Genomic DNA, 19186 nt, shown 5'->3' with positions numbered 1-19186 from the left:
AAGATAGCTCCTGCGAGCATGACCAGTAGCATTGACTGCTGGAGGCTGAAAGAAAGGGAGGGGTTCTGATACCGTTTTGAGGCTTTTTCTACACTAGGAAACTGAGTAAACTTGGTTAGATTGCTTATGCGCGTGTGCCAAGACATAAACTCTTCACTAGCTTGTGCTGTGAAACAATATGAAATAGCTTCTCTATCAACTTGAGAAATAAATATAAATACCATCTAGCAGTTAACTGTGGGTGAACTTTTATAGGCTTTTTGTTTTTATGCACCACATGGGGCTTGTTGGTTTTGTAGAAGTTTAGAATCTGGCTGTTCTTTTCCCTTAATAATTTGGAAAAATAACATTGTATTGCTCTTATTTTATATGTTAGTGTCGGGAATTATACTACTGTGTAAAAGACAGTATGGAGCGAGCAGCAGCAAGACAGCAAAGCATTAAACCAGGTACAAGATTTTGCTTGTTGGGAACATCTGTTTTTTAATCTGCAATAAACAACATTTTTTATGTAATAACTTCTTTGAACATAATCTCTTTTTACTTGAAAATCTTTGTACATCTATGTGTACGTAGCAAATTTGGTGTTATCATTAGCTTGACCCCATATACCTCACTCTAAATACAAACAAAACCAAAACACCTGTATAAAGAAGTGTTACGTGTAAGGAGGACTAGCTGCCAGTAAAATGATAAGTAGAAAAGATTATGAAACTTCAGCTTTGCTTTCTCCTCACAGTTGGCTAGCTACTCCTTATATTCCTGATGGAGACACAGAACTCTGTCCACTTTGTGTTGAGAATGGAGGCTAATAAATATGCTTGGTTATGTTACTGAATCTACAGTAATGAATCTGCAGCTATCTGCAGTCTTTCAGCACACAAACCTTTTCTATATTGGAAGGTCTCGTACTCATGCAAGTGAAAATGTTCATATAAACCAATGTCCTTACATCAGTGTAACTTCTCCAGTGTAGACATTATTTTTAGTTTCACATCATCGTCTGGGACAGGATTGTATAATTATACTGCTGAAATTTTTCTTAGTAAACACCCCTTTTCCTGTGGAGCCGAAAAACTCCTAGAAAAGTAGATTTGCAGTTTTGGGAGACTGAGTTCTTGGGAAGGCAATTTTCCATTTTTCTTAGTCCCCAGAGAGCAGCAGGTGCTGTATGTACCTGGGTAATAAACATGAAGGTGGCTTACTTTATACCTTCATAATATGGTTGCTTCTCCCTTGCTGGAGTCTGTTTGCAGGTTCAGGGTAACACCACTGATTCCATGTTTTCAAGTCTGATTTTTGTTGCAACTTTTTTTTTTTTTTTTCAAGCAGATGCTAGGACTCTGGGAGCCATGCTTTGAGGCACAAGCCTATTTTAAGTGTGTTGCAATGCCAAATCTAAGGGATCTACATTTTATACTTACAACTGGCATCAGCATGACTGAGAAAATGACTTGTGCTTAAATCTGGTATCCTTAGGTGTTCAACCCTCAGCTAGCTGTTGGAGCTTGGAAGAGCCACCACTTTCTTCCTCCTACCATTAGTCCAGTTTGATTGGAGGAAAGGGAGGAAGGACTGGATTATCACTGAGGGTAGAGGTGGCAAAAGTGTCTTGGAAAGCTATTTTAAAAATTGGGCAATAATGTAGTATTAAAAATGTGTTTGAAAGCCATTCTCCTGAGTTCCATGGTTCTGTACAAATGAAAATTTAAAAAAAAAATCATTATAAGAAAGTGTTTTCTAGCTGAACTAAATGATGCAAAAGAAACTAGATGAAAATGCCTAGATCTTCTATTAATGTCCTCTATTAAACTGTCATTATTCCAACCGTGTTGACTTTTTCATTGTTGAAAGTGTAACACAATGCCATATAAAATCATCAAGCTCACAAATGCGAGCCTAGTTTGTGCTTGCTTATGTGTTTGTACTTAGGACTATGCTGTCTGCGGCATTATGTGATTGCAGTGTCTTACCATGCAGAAATGAAATGTGGCATTAAAAAACGAACAAACAAAACCACAATATGAACTACATTAAATACAGACTGAGCGGACATTGATGTCTCTTTATGTAACCAGGATGAAATTTGTTATGATATTTAAAAGTCTGGTGGTTCTCAGAAGGCTGTCATTTGTGAGTGGACTTTACTGAAGTGCTCCTGACTATTCTTAGTAGTGTCCTCATGCTATGCACATCGAATAGAAATGATGCTTTTACTGTTTTGTATTTCCCTTCCACATACCATGACTTGGCTGACTGCTTTCTGTTTTTCTCTCTCTCTGGATATTTTTGGTTTGTTTTTGTTTTTGTTTTGTTTTGTTTTTTTTTAATTTGATTTTTTTTTTTTTCCTTAATTTTTAAATTAACATATCACAGGTCCTGAGTTGGGTGGTGAGTTCCCTGTGCAGGATATGAAAACCGGCGAAGGAGGTCTTCTTCAGGTCACACTGGAAGGAATTAACCTGAAATTTATGCACAGTCAGGTATGAGGGAAATCTATGAGAAGGCTGTGAGCATGAAGCTTTTTGCAGCACGCCTGTATATGTGTTTCCTCTTCCCAGAATATCAACAAGGGCAAAAAAAGCATATGTATATTTACACACAGAGACACACACACACATATATGTATGTAAAAATACACTGAAATTAAATATCCTCAGGAAAAGTATAATCAACTGAAAAATTGTTGATACAGGATTCAGTTTCTTGTTTCTGGTAGTCTGAATTGCCTAAGCACAAAACAAATGGTAGCCACTATATTAAGTGACAGAAAAAGTGATCAATAGTAATCTAAACTGCCATAATGCATCACACTAGGAACACGTCCTGGTGGCATAAGCAGTTCAACCTTATAAATACAGTGTTTGAATATTGCAGGTACAGGGGGCAACCTTTTGCATCATATTTAATCTGTCTTGTCTTAAAATTTGAGAAATCATCTGTAGAATTTTGTATGAAAATAAAATGGGAAAATGGCTCTTGCAGCAATTCACAAAAATAAGAAAAAATTACCGATTCTTTTTTCCTTCCAAATAGCAGATCTTGTGGGCATAGAGGAAACACAACTAGAATTGTCATTTCTTCCTTTCTCTGGATGTTGTTTCTGTTGCTTCCTTTGATCCTTGTTTTTTACTTTGCTTTGTGTTTTTTTGTTTTGCATATGATATTAAATGCATGCTATGCTACACGGTAGAATCAATTTTTAGGGGAGAGAGAGTGTGTGTGTGCGTGTGAGAGAGAGAGAAAGAAAAGCTTCTGTCAGTCCTGTGGAGTGTGTTTTCCTTTCCTCCTGACTAGACTTTTCTCCCCACACAAGCTTTGTTCTTCCTTGAGGATACATCAGTGTAGATCCCACTGGAAGTGCAAGTGCATCTCAAACACACATGCTCAGAATCTTTCATACTTCGCCCAAGGTCACAGCATCACCTTGTTCCTTTGAGTTCGTATGTGCCAGTGTAAAGAATGGAGAGTTGTGAACCTCCTTCAGTTTTCTCCCTATCTATTACCAGGGTAGAACCTGGACTACAGCTGACCTGCTGTGGTGTTTCAAACCTACTCTGTGATGGAACAGTCTACCTGACTTAGATATAGATTTTAACTTCTTATTGGATATGCCAAAATACAAAGAACTGCAAGAGGAACTCCTCGATAGTTTAGAATGGATTTTCATAGTTATTGGAAATGGCAGGTCTAAAGCCTTTGAAAATTAAACCCTGGTCTGGAAACAACAGTTTGATATCGTTATAGTAGGATGTAAGAGAAATTACTTTTGTCCCATGGTAAGGACACACCATAGGGAATGTTCTTTTGCTTCTACTTTTTCTTCTTCTGCCAGAGGTCAGAAATGATGTTGAGCTTAAACTGCTCATCTCTTGAACAGTCCATGGAGATGACTGTTTCCTAAACGAACAGCCAGGCATATATGCATTTGCAGCAAGGAAAGATGTATAAGGTAGCCACATCATCATCATCATCATCATCATCATCATCATCATAGTTTCTTAAGTGTAACAGGCATCTTCACAAGACAGAGACACTCAGCGTTAAGCACATAGCGAGCACACGTGCATCTGTCCAAAAGAAAAACTTGAAATCCTAGAACTTACCCTTGTCCTTAAATTCAAAGGGGTTTTTTGGTGTTTGTTTTTGTTTGTTTGTTTGTTTGTTTGTTTGTTTGTTGGGTTTTGTTGTTGTTGTTGTTGGTTTTGTTTTTTGTTTTTTGTTTGTTTTTTTCCTGAAAGGCTGGAATGACATTCTGAAAGTGATCTTAGGGAAATTTAGTACTGATTGTTATTATACAACCGTCAGGACCATTACCAGTTGAATTTTGTACTGCAGATGCTGAGTCTTCTGCTACCACCAGCACTCCTAGAGTACTACCTTTATCATACCCTTCCTTACAGAGAACAGTGTTCTAATTTGCCATCTGTGATGAAAATTACTACATCTTTTCTGGAAGGCAATCTGTGCAGATCAGACCCAGGAAGTATGCTGCTGTCTGCCCCACCCGAAAGATTCTTCTTCTTCTTCATCACCTTCCCAATGAGGCTGTAGCCAGATGAGTTTCCATTACTTTAGATGGATATTGAAACAAATACAGTTCTGGAAAATATACTTCATTTGTTCAATATGTTTAATTCTTGGTCTGTTAGATTTACATGACCAGCTGGCAAGGGCATTCAGTACAGTTTAGCGGACCTAGGACATATCCTTGTTTTCCTTCTCAAAACAACTGTCTAGACAGATAGCAAAGGTCTGCCGTTCAAGGGTCTGTATAGAATGGACAACTGTAGCAGTTATGTAAAACACTCCTACTAGTTGCACCATACAAAAAAAAAAATCCCCTCCAATTTCATAATCTGTGGAGATAAAGGATCTTTGCATTCTTATTCGAACAGTCTTCTTTCTTAATGAAAGGTCTGCTATTCTAGGTGAATTGTCCTTTCCAACTTTTCTATAGATTATATTAATTGCTCCTGAAGGCAGTTGATTTCAGAATATAAGCATGATTAAAATCAGGATCCTACAGCCGTTTCTCTGTGTTGAAAATGGCTTTTTCTGTTTCTGTTGAGTTTGGATGGGGATACTGACTAACAAATGCCTACAGGACCTCATCAAGCACAGCTTTCTCTTCATCTTCCTCTCTTTGCGCCATATACAGGCCCTATTCTTGACCCTCATGACAAGTACTCTTTTCAGCAATGCAGCTTCCTAGAAGAAGAGATTTCTGTTGCTCTGCTTGATTGGACATCATAGAAATAATTCATCTTGAACATAGGAAGAGATGTTTCCACTTTTAAAAATAAATAAATAAATAAAGGATAAATGGAGTCTATTCTGTCCTACCCGAGAAGACTGAAAATACTGTGTCAGTGTTAGAATGGTGGTTGCTTTCACTAAATGTTTTTGAAGGCTCTTGATTTGCAGTGTGTATACTTTCTTACCACCTTGTGAATTCCTCAGGAAATGTTTCAGATTCATGGTGGGACAACGTGTTACTGGCACGTGATAGTTGTCTTTGGTGTTCACAGATTGTCCCACCATGCTGGCAGTGCACGTAAGTTTAAAAAGACAAAATGTTCAAGTCTATGCCTAGCAGGTCAGAGGAAGTCCTTTGGAATAGGGAGGAATTAAGCATACCTGTGGCGTTGGCAGATTATTCTGAGTTTACATCTACAAACTGTGTTATAATATTGGGACTCAGTAACTCTGTCCCCATTATGAATTCATCTGTGACAAAAATAGATGGAAGTTTAATAAAATGCAGCAGGCACATGCCCATCTACAGTAGGATCCACACTGAATGCTCTGTCTTGAAGAACCACAGTTTCCCTAGGGTAAGTAACTGTTATTTCCTTTATGCTTGCTTTCTGATTGAGTGAGAGGAGAGCATCTCTGTCCCTTAAACAATATAGCAAGAAATTGCCTATCAACTCATATGTCTTCTGAAAATGGATAACTTACTGTAATTGTGACAAACTCAATAAATTCTCATCTTGCTCCTAACTCTTGTGGAAATGTAGCACTCCTTAACATTGTACTCAGGTCATGCGTACCTGGGGCAGTCAACTCTTTTAGGCAGCTTTACTGTTACTGGATAAAACAACCAATGTTTCACCTGAGCCTTTCTGTTGAGTTTCTGACTTTTGTACTTTGGACTACTAGCAAAAACTTTTCACAGAAAATATTACAGAAAAAGGAAACTAAGTGCAACAAAGAAAGTGTTCTGTTACTGACTTGTTTACTCTGTAACTATTCCTCAAAAAAGAAAATGTTTTTGACCGACTAAACTGATACAGAACATGGGCGAAAACAGGCAAACAAAAAAGATGGGATTAAGTCTCTTTTCCCTCGAGTGCTTGAATGTAAGCAGAAAGCAAGCTGCAGATTTTCTGATTAAGTAAGTGGAACTTTATTTTTTTTTATACTGAGCAAAAAATATCCTGGGTCTGTTTGGTAGTTCTCTGCTAATAAAAATAGTAATAAAACCCCTTTGACTTGAAAATCAATTGACTTCTCTCAGATATACGGTGCATTTACTGATCTCTATTGATACAGATAAGCCTGTTTCTTAAAAAAACCACAACAATTTCTGGTGTTGACTTCCTTTGCCTTTCTTGGATAGCATATCATCTATGATTGTATGGGTGTTGCTAATATGGGATTCAAGAGCGGTTGCAGAGTTTTCCTTTCCCTTCTTTCTAAGGCAGTGAAGTTTCTCTAGTAACGTTTTTTTTTTTTTTAAAAAAAGTCCTGAGATCATGGTATCATGAGTGTATGGGCACGGAAAGTATCGATCCAGACCACTGTAATACATCTCGCAGGGGTCTCTCTCAGGTATTGGACATAGACTTACTCTGAATGTTAGGGTGATGTTGCTTTTAGTGTTTCTCTTGCCTTGAAAAAGCAAGTCCGTTAGAAACTGGAATATGGAATTGAATCCTTACAGCACTTTCTACAGCTTCTTATGCCTGTGTACTGACTGACCCTTTTGAAGATGTGTGTATGAGAAGGGACTGTTTTGTATCTTGAAATAGACTGGATATTGAACAAACTCATTATGCTCACAGAACTTGTTTATTCGTGCAATCTTGGCATCTAGGGTCTGGACTGGAAAACCTAGTCGTGTAGTTCAACTGTTTTCTCTTTTGGGGTTCACATATGTAAAACATAAGTTTAAAGCGGGTTTCTTTTCTAAATGACTGTTCAGCTGGCAGCAACCATATGTGAAGTGAGCAAACAATAGAGAAGGGTCCAAACTCTCCCATCCTCCTTAAAGCAGAAAAGTGGTATTGACTGTTAAAGGAGACAGTTCCAAGAGTAAGTATGCAGATTATATATCATAAAGTGTAGCAAGATCTTAAACAGCAAGGCTGTCAGGGAGAAGGAAGATTAGTGGTTCCTCACTGGATTAAACTGGATTACTGGATAGGGTAGGAGGATCAGTGTCAGGGTGGGAAGTATAGTGCCCCTTACCTGCCCTCTGTGCTGGAGGAGGATGCATGGAGGGGCAGAAACTAACTGGGATGGATCAGAGGCTACAAATCGTGCCAAATTTGGGAGCCAGCTTTTTTCTCGTCCCCCCTCTTCTGTTGTATTTCAGGTGTGTTGGTATTCTTTTTGCAATAACTCATTTGAGTGCCTGAAGGGGTAGCAATGTTGGATATGTCAGAGTTACTAACTCCTTCGTTTCTCTTCCATGCTTTCTCCTCCTGCAAGGAGCGGAAGGTACTTCATCTTCTGCTGTCTTCGCTTCTTAGCACTTTTAAGTTATTTGTTGATTTCTAGCATTGTGGCAAGTTTGTCTTTTGAATATTTATTTCACCCTTTATTTATATATTAAACTGTAAATGAACTGGTAGTGTATGCTATAACACTTCAGGTTGTACCTGCTGTGATGATGTTTTTCTTTAATTTTGTTTTTTTAGTTTAAAAAACCCCAAACCTGACTAATTTTATGTTACTTTTCCTCCTGTTTTTGTAGGTTTTCATAGAGCTGAATCACATTAAAAAGTGCAATACTGTGCGAGGAGTCTTTGTCCTGGAGGAATTTGGTAATTACATTATTTTGATATTAGGTCTGTACTCACATGGCAGTAACTCAAATTTCCAGTCTTCAGATTCAGAGGTGTACTGCAGTTTCAAAGATGTGATAGAAATGTAGATTGCACATGAGAAGTTGCCTGGGATGGGTGACTTAACATAAAAATTCACTCATTAATTTTCATCATATTAAGATTTGTGTCCTAGGTGCTTTTTGTTAATAGACAGAGAAGATGTTCTGAGCCTTCTGAAGCAAACCAACAGTTAAACTTGGATTTCTGTAGGAATTTTCTTTGGTATGTTCCTTTTTCATCTGAGAAACCACATTTTTAAGCAGGACTTACAGTTGATCTTTCTCAACACACTATGCTTTCATTACAAAGAATTACTGTTAATTGCAAAGTTTCCTCTTTGCCCTACGTGGAATTTCATTTTTGTTGTATGGAGCAGAAGATGTTTTGTCAGGTTGCACTTTATTTATCCTGTGGTTTTTGTTTCAGAGCATGACTGGTTAAGAGTGGAAAAGTAAAGGTTAAGGAGAATAGAGAATTTGTGCTGTTTTGGTCAGTTATTGCTATTCCATATAATCTGCCTCCAGTCTAGTTTGGGAAAAATTCTGGGTTGCTATTCAGTGTTGGTGTCATTCACACTATACTTACTCATTTCTTTTAGACACTAGTTAACTTCAGATGCAGGGTCTCTGAAAGTGTGATCCACATGCTTCCCTTGAAATAGTCCCCAAACCCATAGGGGTTTATTCTTCCACCCATCTGTGAGACATTTGTCTAGGTCTTAAGTGTATGTATGAACCGTTCAAGAAGAAGATAAAGTTTACCAACGTTCTTTACGTGGTAGATCAGCATCCATACTTTGACCATTAATCAAAATCTAAATCATCAGCCCCCTTTACCAAAACTCTCATCGTTCTTTGGTGCTGTGAATAGGATGTTCTGGCTGAGGGATTCTCTCTTAGAATATAAAAGACAGTTAAGAGGAGATTGCTGAAATGAATGTCTTTGTCCATAATAATGTGTTGTCTCCTTTCAGTGATACAAAGTTATAAGGGATTCAGGTGATAAAACCTTTCTGACTGTTGTGATTTGCTTGCAGTTTGCCGTAAATTAGTCACCCAGAAGTTCGGGATTTGAATTTGTGAACAATTTTTTCCCATTTTCTGAAAATGTTCATGGTTCAAATGATCAGATCAGTGTATTTAAATCCTAAAAAACTTCTAATAGTTTACATGTTCAGAAGTTCTCTGCACTTTATGTTTGTGTAATCCTTTGATACCATGTTTTCGCCCTGACAGGCATGATTCATTTTACTACTTACAGAAATTGCTTAAGGCTCTAAAAGACTATTGATGAGATTTACAAAGATGAGGGTTCAGAAGCCATAAAATTAGCTTAAAGAATGTCTTCAGCTTCTGAAATCTTTAACTTAAAAGAAATTACTTGGATCAGACATGAATTTTGGATCATTTTTTGGAGAGGTTTTAACTCAAAGTATTTCTTTTAATAGTTTATATTGCACAAGAAGAAAGACAGTGTTTGCCTTAGATATTTACAGTCAAGTTCTATTGATGACTCTGTAATACTGCACTTAGCCCCTAAATAATGACTGAAATAACTGTAAGAAAAAGAACTTTTTTTATAGAAAATTTTGTAATCAAGGGCCTATTGCAAAACCTAGAATTGTGATATGGAACTTATGAAAGGGTAATTTTAAGAAGAAATTAAAAATAAACTGGGAGTTGGACACTACAAGCAAAAACTGAGAAATTAAACCAATTAAATTAAAAATACCCTCCTCCCAAAATAGAGGTCACAGGCAAGAAGCAATTTCAGTGTAGCAAATGAGATTTACAATTTGCCTGTCCAGCTAATAAAGAGAAAGAAGAAAGGAAGAAAGATGTTGCACGGGAGCTAACCTTCCTTCTTGTGCAGAGATGAGAGACTACCTCAGAGCTGCTCTTTTGCTATAAAGATGAGAAGATATGCCTGTTTGTCCTGTTCAAGATAAATTAACATGTTAATTTGTTAATAGTAAATTAACAACATTCAGCAAAAGTTGCGTGGACTTCTGAAGGATGAAGTTACTTAGCTGTGTTAAACTTTGTGAAGCTTGCAGTCAGATTCATTATAGTGGGAGTATACTGAAGTACTACCTCCTCTTAGAAAGGTAGAGAGTGGTAAGCGTGCATACTCCAGTCTGATGAGAAATACTTCTGTGCAAGATGTGTGTGTTTGATTTTGCCAAGCAAGAGTGCTCCAAGTTTAGTGATACTGCAGCAGGAAATTAAAGGTCTGTCTGTGTTAACACTGGGTTTAGATGGCAGTGTGAAAGTTGGAATTGTGATTTCAGAGCAGGATGCAAGCAGAAGTTCAGGAATTGTTGCCCACAAATGGAAGTGGAGATTTAAGTAAGTGAGGAAATGTAAGGCTCTTCCTTCTGGAATTTGAGTTACTGCTGCGTACTTGTGCTTTACTTTCTTGTGGCCCCTTCGCCGCTGCTATGAAAACCTTCATTCTCCAGCAGGTAAAGTGATGTCCCCTAAACTCATTCTATGGTAGTGCCATATTTTCATTCACAGGACCAAAGGCTGCAGGATGGTGCTTAATAACTTACTCCCTTCAACCACTTAGTTCAACAGCATCAGGAATAACTTCTACTGGTAGAAGAAAAGTGCTTGTGCTGATCTCTTAATTTGAGGCTTGGGTCTTTTTGGTTGGTTGGTTGGTTTTGGTTTTCCTTCTTTTTTCTTTGTATTCTGCAGTGGTAGTGCTTTGATTTCACTGAGTGTAATTCCAAACCCACTCTTTTTACTCTTCCTAACTCAGTCCTTTCAGGAGAATTTTCCCCATAGGAAGGACTGTGAAGGAATACTTAACTTAAAGGCAATTTACTGACTGTGAAGTGGGGAGACAGTGCCTTGCCTAGGTGCTCTCCTGTTCCCTCTCTTCCCGTTCTCAATTATGATACAGGATTTACAGCTTCCCTTCTTCCCTCATGACACAAGGTCCTTACAGCTTTCCCTTCCTGCTTTTTGAAGAGTATATGAACAGTTGTATGTTATCCGGTGGGCAGTGAGACTTACACAGCTGTAAAAGTCCTACCCTATTTGGCTGTGCACCAGCCTCACTCCCACCTTTATCCCCTGGTGACATGGAGTTAATTTGGAACATCTGGTGCCAACGGGTAAGGTAGCTTGGATGTGCACCTCCTTATCTCCCCAACTCTAGTCACTGGTATCACTGGGGCAGTGCAGCCTGGGTGTGCACTTGCCCTGTTCCTCAGTCCTTAGTGTAACTGCCAACTCCAAGAAAACAGAGAATTGGAAATTTAAACAAAATCATTGCATCACTTTTTACAGTCATCCTCTGTACTTTTCATTAGATTTTCTTCAAGAATGACAATACTGGGACATAGGAGACTTGGTAGGCGCTGGTTTATATTTAGAGTACTTTCTCAAACCCAGTCTGCACTGCCTACTTTTGGCCCCTTAAAGCGTGATCTGTCTCCCTCTCCAGCGTTTAGCCATGTCATATCATAGTTGAAAAGATGACATCTGCATGGATAGGTTTTGTTGTGGACTTTTCCTAGTTACTCATACTGAACTCATCTGCCTCTGTTTCTTTTGTCACTAGTACTATGTGTAATAAAACCTCTATGAACCTGGTATGGTTTGGTTTTGTATAATTTCTGTATTGCTTCTTCTAAATTTTTTTGTTGTGACACAGAAATTCCATGACAAATTTCAGCTATTCTGGAAATGGAAGTATTCAAAGTTGGTCTTTGTATTCCACTGATTTTAACATTTTAAATTTGCCATTTGTATGTTCTTAGTGTGGTCTTTGTTCTCTCCTGGTGATTTCCCATGGTATCTGTTCACAACAATATTTGTAGACCAAGTGTGGGTCAAAGGCACAGCTCAGCTGCAATGCATGCTGATGGGATGGTTACAGCTTGCTTTTTTATGCATTCCACAATGAGAACAAAAGGCAAATTTTCTTTAGCTATATTATGCCTGTTTCCTTTCTGTTACTTTGAGGCAGTGCAAGGGAAAAAGATGAAATTTTCTGGATAATAGTGTTTTTTTATTTAATCAGTGCCCTAATCCTCTTTATATATAAAGTCTTCTAGAAATCAACAAGCCTGGTATTTTAAGAATACATATAACTGAAATCAGTATTTTATTTTAAGGCAACTTGTTCAAAAGCAGTGACCATTTTCAGTGAGTATGTCAAGTAAATACCATCACACACATCCTAGATAGGAGAAAGAATGTCTTGAGAAACTTGAAATAGAGCTGGGAAACAGTCTTCCAGTTTAGAAAATTTTCTCTCTCAGCTCCTTTTTTTTTTTTTTTTTTTTTTCCCCTCTGGATTTCACCAAGTTACTACAGTGTCCAACAGTTCTTTTGAGATCTATTATTCAGCAGAGAAGGATTCAAACATCTAAAGGATAAAATCTTTGGGAATTGTATAGTTCGTTTATGTTTTATCATAGTAGATGTTAGGTGGATTTTGTCATTAAGCATATCTTGTCATTAATTGTGTTGTCTAGCAGCAATAAGTAGTATGAGAAAAGGCAAAATCTGTTAGAACCATCAAGCATCTACTATGGTTTTCCAAACAGAGGCAGTGAAATATTTTTGTCAACCTGAGTAATTTATTATGACATTAGCAGTATCTTCAAGGACATATGTAATGTAAATGAAGAGAAGGAAGAGTACCTAGAAGTGAGAGATAGTGAGGTGCCCTGTACCTGCACCTGCTGTCTGTGTGCATCCCTTCCCTTTCCTGTGGGAACATTGTGCTATTTCTTTCCCCCTTTCCTCTCGTTTTTTGAACTTTTTGTTTTGTCTCTTGCCCGTCCGGTTTTAGTTCCTGAAACTAAAGAAGTGGTGAGCCACAAGTACAAGACGCCAATGGTGAGTCAACTGTGATGCCTTCTGGTAGTTCTTTAGAGGGTATATCTTTACATTTTCGTGCAGCGACAATAATTACATTGATATTGCAGGATTTGCAATGCTAATACTGCAGTGAAACACCAGCTGCTCTTTTATGACAGTTTTCTTTAAGGGAAGACAACAAAACTTGGTGATTGTTTCTGTGAAACTGGAGGAGCTCACAGGTAGTGCAGAAAGTGTGGTCTCCTTTGTTAAGATAGGTAAAGATGCAAGGTTGCTGGTTTGGCATGAATTTTAGTGCAGTAAGAGCTAGTGGAACTGTTAAATGTAAGTGCAGGACACAATCCTTAATCCACAGAACAGATGGAAAGGGAGACTAGTTCCTGGGCATATAAAATGATTGCTAACTGAATTTATGAGAAGTTCCCATTTCCTCATGAAAGTGAGCAGTGAGATGCAAGAGAACAGTGTAAGTATTGGTTCCTGCCATATAGGTGAGTTATTGCTGAGGTTTAGTGTTCAATTATTGTAACATTTTTGAACACCAGCAGTTGATAATTATACTTAGCACTTTTACACATAATAGTTCAATGATCAGGCTTATATGCACTTAGGAGGAAGAAACAGAAGCCAATGATTATCCTCAGGATTGAAATTTTTTCAGTTATTTTATGTCTGAAGTGCAGTGTATACGTTTGGTGAATGCATGGAAACTCACAGTCCTTCTAGTGGAGAAAGAAAAAACTACCTCTAGAAGCTAGAAATGTTTTAAAAACAAAATGCTTAAAATATATGTAGTTTAAGAAGCAGAAAGCCAGTTTAATGAAAATTAATTATATTTTACACAAGTGTTTTATATAATACAACAAAACAAGTTATGCTTATTACCTTTACGAAGATTATAAATGTTAATTTATGGGACATGAACTTTTAAGATCATCAGAGTAACCAGTATTAGAACTAGGATATGAACTAAATCTAAGTCTTACCTTCACTGAATTGTGTTGTCAGTCATGTGCTAAAAGAGGATTTTCTGTTATAGCACACTTATTCAGTTAAAAGGAGTAACTGTAGATGTTGCTGATGCTATGTGAAACCCTTTGCTTTAAGGTAGTGACAAAATTGCTTGGTATTCTTCATATGAAACATGCAGTGTTAGGTTGTGGGGTTTTTTTAAGTTAAAAAAAAAAAATGCTTGTATTATCCATAGATTCACTAGCATTGGTTAAAAATTACAAGGATTACCAGTCCTTGTACTTCTGAGCATAAAAGGATACTTGTGAATAAGGAAGAATCCCACCATCTCATGAATCGAGGTACAGTATTGGATGTTTAGTTTTAGACTTCTTGGTTAGCTCTTTCAGCCCCTCCCAAGAAATTTCTTTTAACTTCATACAACATACCAAACGCAAATATGTAGGATATTTTCTCTAAAGCCAGCTGGCCAACGTTCTAGCTTAGCGTACTGTTCTTAGAAATGTTTAGAATCATACCATCAAGCAACTAGTGTTTTTATACCAAAGGAGGTTTTTTAATCCGTTATAAGGCTCTTCTCCCCTATCCATCTCAGCTAAGGTAGTACGGGATGTTTTTTCCTGATTTTTTTGTCTGTAGCCAGTGTAGCTGTCCCATGAAGAAAGACGTGCAGCAAAATACAAAATGTGCAGTGGATTTTGTAAAACACTAAATCATCTGAATTTCATTATCTCCTTTTCTGAATTCTTGTAGGCTCATGAGATCTGCTACTCCGTGCTGTGTCTCTTCTCCTATGTGGCTGCCATTCGTGGAAAAGAGGCAGAAAACAAAAGCAAACCACCTCGACCAGTTTCCAGTTGATCACGATACTGGGAAGTACCTACCCTTTGGCACACTAACATGCAGTACTCCCATTTTTACTGCAGTTACTGGAGCTCACTTTACTGTCTTTTATGCGAACTTGATTATTTATGTATGACCCTGCAAGTCTTTCCCCGTAGAAAAACCTAAGACTTTACTGCTCAGTCTCCTTCTGAATTCATCCTTAATGGAGTTTTTATATGAGCTGTTAAGCAGACAGTTTTGACCGTCAGCATCCAGCTGTGAGTGACCCACTCTGGCCATTCCTTTGGCATTTCTTTCTTCTTAAGATGACTAACAGCTTCAGTTTGGTTGTTTTTTTTTGTTTCTAGTGGTACTTGTTACAGGTTAATCACTTTACAACTGCAGACTTCTGCTTTCAGATTCTATGGTATGTGCACAGTGGAAGCAGTCTGGTCCTGCATGTTGTTTAAATGTAGTATTTTTATTGTTTTCCTTCTGTGTTTGTTCATTTTTACCCACCAACATGGAGTTCTTGGCACATAGTTCTTCAGACCCTTTTGGTAGAGATGAACAATTTAGCTACCATAGTCTTAAAATACCATGTGACAATTGAAGCTTGGCTATTAAATTGGTCCGTCCACGGAGATGACTGCTGCTCAAGTGGGAAAAGAAGTGGAGAGAGAAACTTTGAAGGCAGTATGTCGTGAAAAACCCTGACACCTCATGGCTTGTGTGGATTTTCAAATGGGAGTTTAGGTGACATTTGTAGATATCCCAACAGTGGAGTTAACAGATGCATATAAGCACTACCTAAAGCAGCTAAGCACAGGGATTAGAAAATGAATAAGGAAATGTAAAACTTGGAAACATTATTGGCAGAAGCACACGGCAGACCCCTGTCTTTCTGGGTTTGTAACTATGCTCTACACAAGATATTTCTATAGCAATCTGCAGAACATGTTCAGAAGCCCAAAGAATTACACTGTCTCCACATTTTTTTAAGATACTGCTTTTTTCAGTCTGTACCTGTATATCAAGGAACCTTGCAAATACTCTGTTACTGCATAATGAAAATCCCACAGGTAAAACTATCCATCGCATTCCTTATTTTAAGTAGGCCGAATATGAATGTTTCTTGCATCCTGTTTTTGTTCTTGAACTGTACTGCACTTGTCTGGAAAGCTCTTGGGATGCTGGAAGGAGAGACTGCCTAAAGAAAATTATGTTATGTGTAAAATACCGGGAAAAACGCTCTGATGCAAACTGATGTATTTTATGTTTTGACATATAATTCTGAGTAAATGCACCCAGAAATAACCCTGTTTTGGCTTGGTCGGGGCATCTACTGTTTTGAATGGAATACACTAGTAATGGGTGAGGAAATGATGTAAATATTATAGTACCACATCTATTTATAGAAACTGTACAGCTGTCTGAATGTGAAAATAAAATGTCATTCAACCAGCAACTCGTTTTCATCCTCCTGTGCTTTTCTATTGATGCAACTTACTCTGAAATTAATTTACTTATATACAAAATACATCATACATATATGAAATACATTAAAAAGAGAAGACTATAAATGGAAAATCTACATTTCTTTCCACATAAGAGATTGAAGGTAATTTTTGTTTATCATTTCTTCTATCATAACATCCATGTAATTTGTCTTAAAAAAACGTGTCTGGAAAGTATGAATAGGAAAGATGGACACATCTGAAATACTGGCTTCTTTTTTTTTTGGACACATGCAAATAGAAGCAACATGTAAAGGATTTTTCATCCTTTCCTAATATAAAGGCAAAACAGAAATTGGCAAGCCCTGAAATTAGCCTGTTTTAATTTATTTTCTTTTGTCTGCTGAGACTAAATTTTCTTGTAGCAAAATCTGAATTTTTAGCAATTGTAGCATTCTTGATAGTACTATATTACAAGTGCAGTTAAGACTGAAGTCACTTTGGTCTACAACAGATGTTCCTTTTACTGCAATACTGAGTTCCACTCAGGCAGACAATTTTTATTTAAAATTGTAATTATGTTAGCAGGCCTATTAACATATTCAAACCATTAGCTTAAAAATTATAAGGGGAAGATTAGAGTTTAAAATACTTAAATGCACAGTATTACTTAACTATATACAGCTTCTTTTTTTTTTTTTCCCTGTAGAAGCTGTATTTTTGCAAGTGTATATTATGTAATTTATGACTTGTAAGTCACAGAAAACTGCTGTATGCTCTAAACTTCAGTCCAGAATAAGACTTTTAAAGGGCCTGATAATAAAAATGGACCTCCGTCTCTTCTGACATAATTTTTTTAAAGAACAGGTATGGCTAAATAGGTACAGTGCTTGCCATTCAGTGGTGAGGAGGAAGCAGTAACAACCTCAGCAAGGGGACTTACACTGGGCTTCTGCTTTTTAGGTGAGAGCACCTGACTTGGCTTCAAAATTGAAGAAGTTTTTTGAAATGTACAAAATCTTTCTTGTACTGGATGATGGGGACTTAGCAGGTGTTCTGCTAACAGTGAACATGTAGCATATTCATCTGAGACACAGGCAGGCTCTGCAGTGTTTCCACAACTAAATACAGTGCTTTTCTCCAGACACCAAACACAGGTTGGATTTCAAATTTGGTATAAAAGCTTAAGTCTTTTTGAATGCAGTCTGCCATCCTTTCTACCTTCACTCCTAAGCATTGAGAGGTACATAAACTTTACTTCGGAGGAAAAAAGTAATTACTGTGATTTGCATGCGTTTTGTCACATCCCACTTATTTTCATCTTTAAATAAGAATTCCTTAGCAGCAGTAAGAACTTAGAGGCTTCTAAACCTTTCAGAACCAAATGCAAGACTTAACTGAGAATAATTGGTAATAATAAATAGTGCTAGAAGATTCCTAGAACAAAATGAATAATCCTTTTGTTTTTACCACTAGGAGGAGCCTGTGTCTTAGTTTTTAAGTATTCCAAGATGACAACCTTTTCCTCTTAACACTTGTGATATTTCCAAAGCACGCACACGAGCGTGACAAAGATTCATGAACTTGCTTTAAAACTTAAGGTATTTGCTTATCCTGAACAAGTTTATTTTTCTGTTACAATTCTGTTTTTGAAGTTGGTTTTCAAAATGATCATTAAGCATTCTATGCAAACACCAGGGTTTATGGCTAGTCTGCTTGGCAGTTTTCAAAGTGGAACCAAGGTAACTAACTTCTCTGTCTTCTGGATCACAGATCACCATCATGATGTTTCCAAAAAACCACCCTTTTGTTGTTTATGAATGCAGTGGCAGTTTCTGATATGACTGGGTCCACATTTTAAAGGTTTTAACATCAGTGAATGTCACAATAAAGGTACTTATTAAGTGATACTTACTAAAGATATCTCTGGAAAAAACTTCAAATATGTCTGTTGAAGGAAAGAGTTCTTTAAGAAAACCCTTGTAAAAATTTCCTGCACCCTGATTCCTAGCTTTAGATAATCCTTACCCTCCTACTTTGATAGCAGAGTGTAAGATAAAATGTTTATCTGGATATTCAAAATCTAAATCGCTAGTAAATGTAAATCATGAAGAATTTTGATTCCAACTAAAGTTCTTAGTTGATCAAAGGAAATGGAAAAATGTGGCTAAGATTCTAAGCCAGTTTAGGATCTTCTATGTTGCAAAGATACTGAAGATATTTCTAGAATCATGCTGCCTATGCCAGAGGAGGGCTTCTGGTTCCTACTGCGTGTACTTTTAATAAGGAAGCAGTTGCCTAGAAAGGGAAGAAACCAGTTGCTTGCCCCTGTGTCAGGCATAGGCTCCTGTTACCACTGAAGTCAGAACTAGATGGAACATAGAAGCTAAACTTCTCACAAAGAACATTTCCATCCTGCTTCCCCTTGATTGCCAAATGGATAAAAGTCAGCAGACGTTGCCTCTGAAGTGAGATCTTCCTTCTGTGAGAAAAATGGCTTCTGCTCAACTCTGACTCCAGTGGTATATACTCACTGCTCTTAGACAAGCCGGGTGTTGGTGAAGGACATCTCCTAGCTCCTAAAGAAGGGGGAATTAGGACCAAGAAGCAGCAGCTTTGTGCAAAGGACCTTGCCACGCAAAAGGCAATGCCAAAGAGCTTCTTGCTCTTCCAAAAGTTGCAATTCAGCCAGAGGCATCTGCTTCTCACAGGGCAAGGCATTTCCAAACAGCAGAGCGGTAGCACTTTGCCTCTGCTAGCAGCCATGGCTTCATGTACAGCCCTTCCCTGTAACGGTCTTGTAAGATGTTCAGTCTGAGCAACAGCTTTGAGTTCCTACAGCCATTCCCGGTGTGGCTGTTGCACTAAACTAGTAGAAATGTGATGATGCTTTAAATAATATGGGATCCCTCTTTCTAGCACTGTATCTGAAGGTTTAAAAGCTTGATGTTGGTGACAAATGAGGTTTGAGTGC

At 37.6% G+C, this 19186-nt stretch overlaps 1 protein-coding gene across 48 annotated transcripts in view; it reads left to right on the top strand.

Annotated features, from left to right (window-relative positions):
- Positions 1-16223, top strand: part of MADD (MAP kinase activating death domain) — a 76144-nt gene extending 59921 nt beyond the window's left edge. For 32 of the 48 annotated variants that reach the window (XM_032993302.2, XM_032993351.2, XM_032993344.2 and 29 more), the window contains 6 exons: positions 377-449; positions 2377-2483; positions 7720-7728; positions 7985-8054; positions 12930-12976; positions 14684-16223. In XM_032993302.2, coding sequence (XP_032849193.1) covers positions 377-449; positions 2377-2483; positions 7720-7728; positions 7985-8054; positions 12930-12976; positions 14684-14791 — 414 coding nt within the window. In that variant the 3' untranslated portion in view covers positions 14792-16223. The remainder of the gene's footprint in view (positions 1-376; positions 450-2376; positions 2484-7719; positions 7729-7984; positions 8055-12929; positions 12977-14683) is intronic. The other 16 variants (XM_032993346.2, XM_032993345.2, XM_032993342.2 and 13 more) reach the window with 2 other exon arrangements.
- Positions 16224-19186: the final 2963 nt, after the last annotated feature.

This window comes from Tyto alba, unplaced genomic scaffold (genome assembly GCF_018691265.1).
Source record: "Tyto alba isolate M040663 unplaced genomic scaffold, T.alba_DEE_v4.0 Super-Scaffold_18, whole genome shotgun sequence".
Taxonomy (NCBI): Eukaryota; Metazoa; Chordata; class Aves; order Strigiformes; family Tytonidae; genus Tyto; species Tyto alba.
This window is presented reverse-complemented; position numbering and strand designations above follow the sequence as displayed.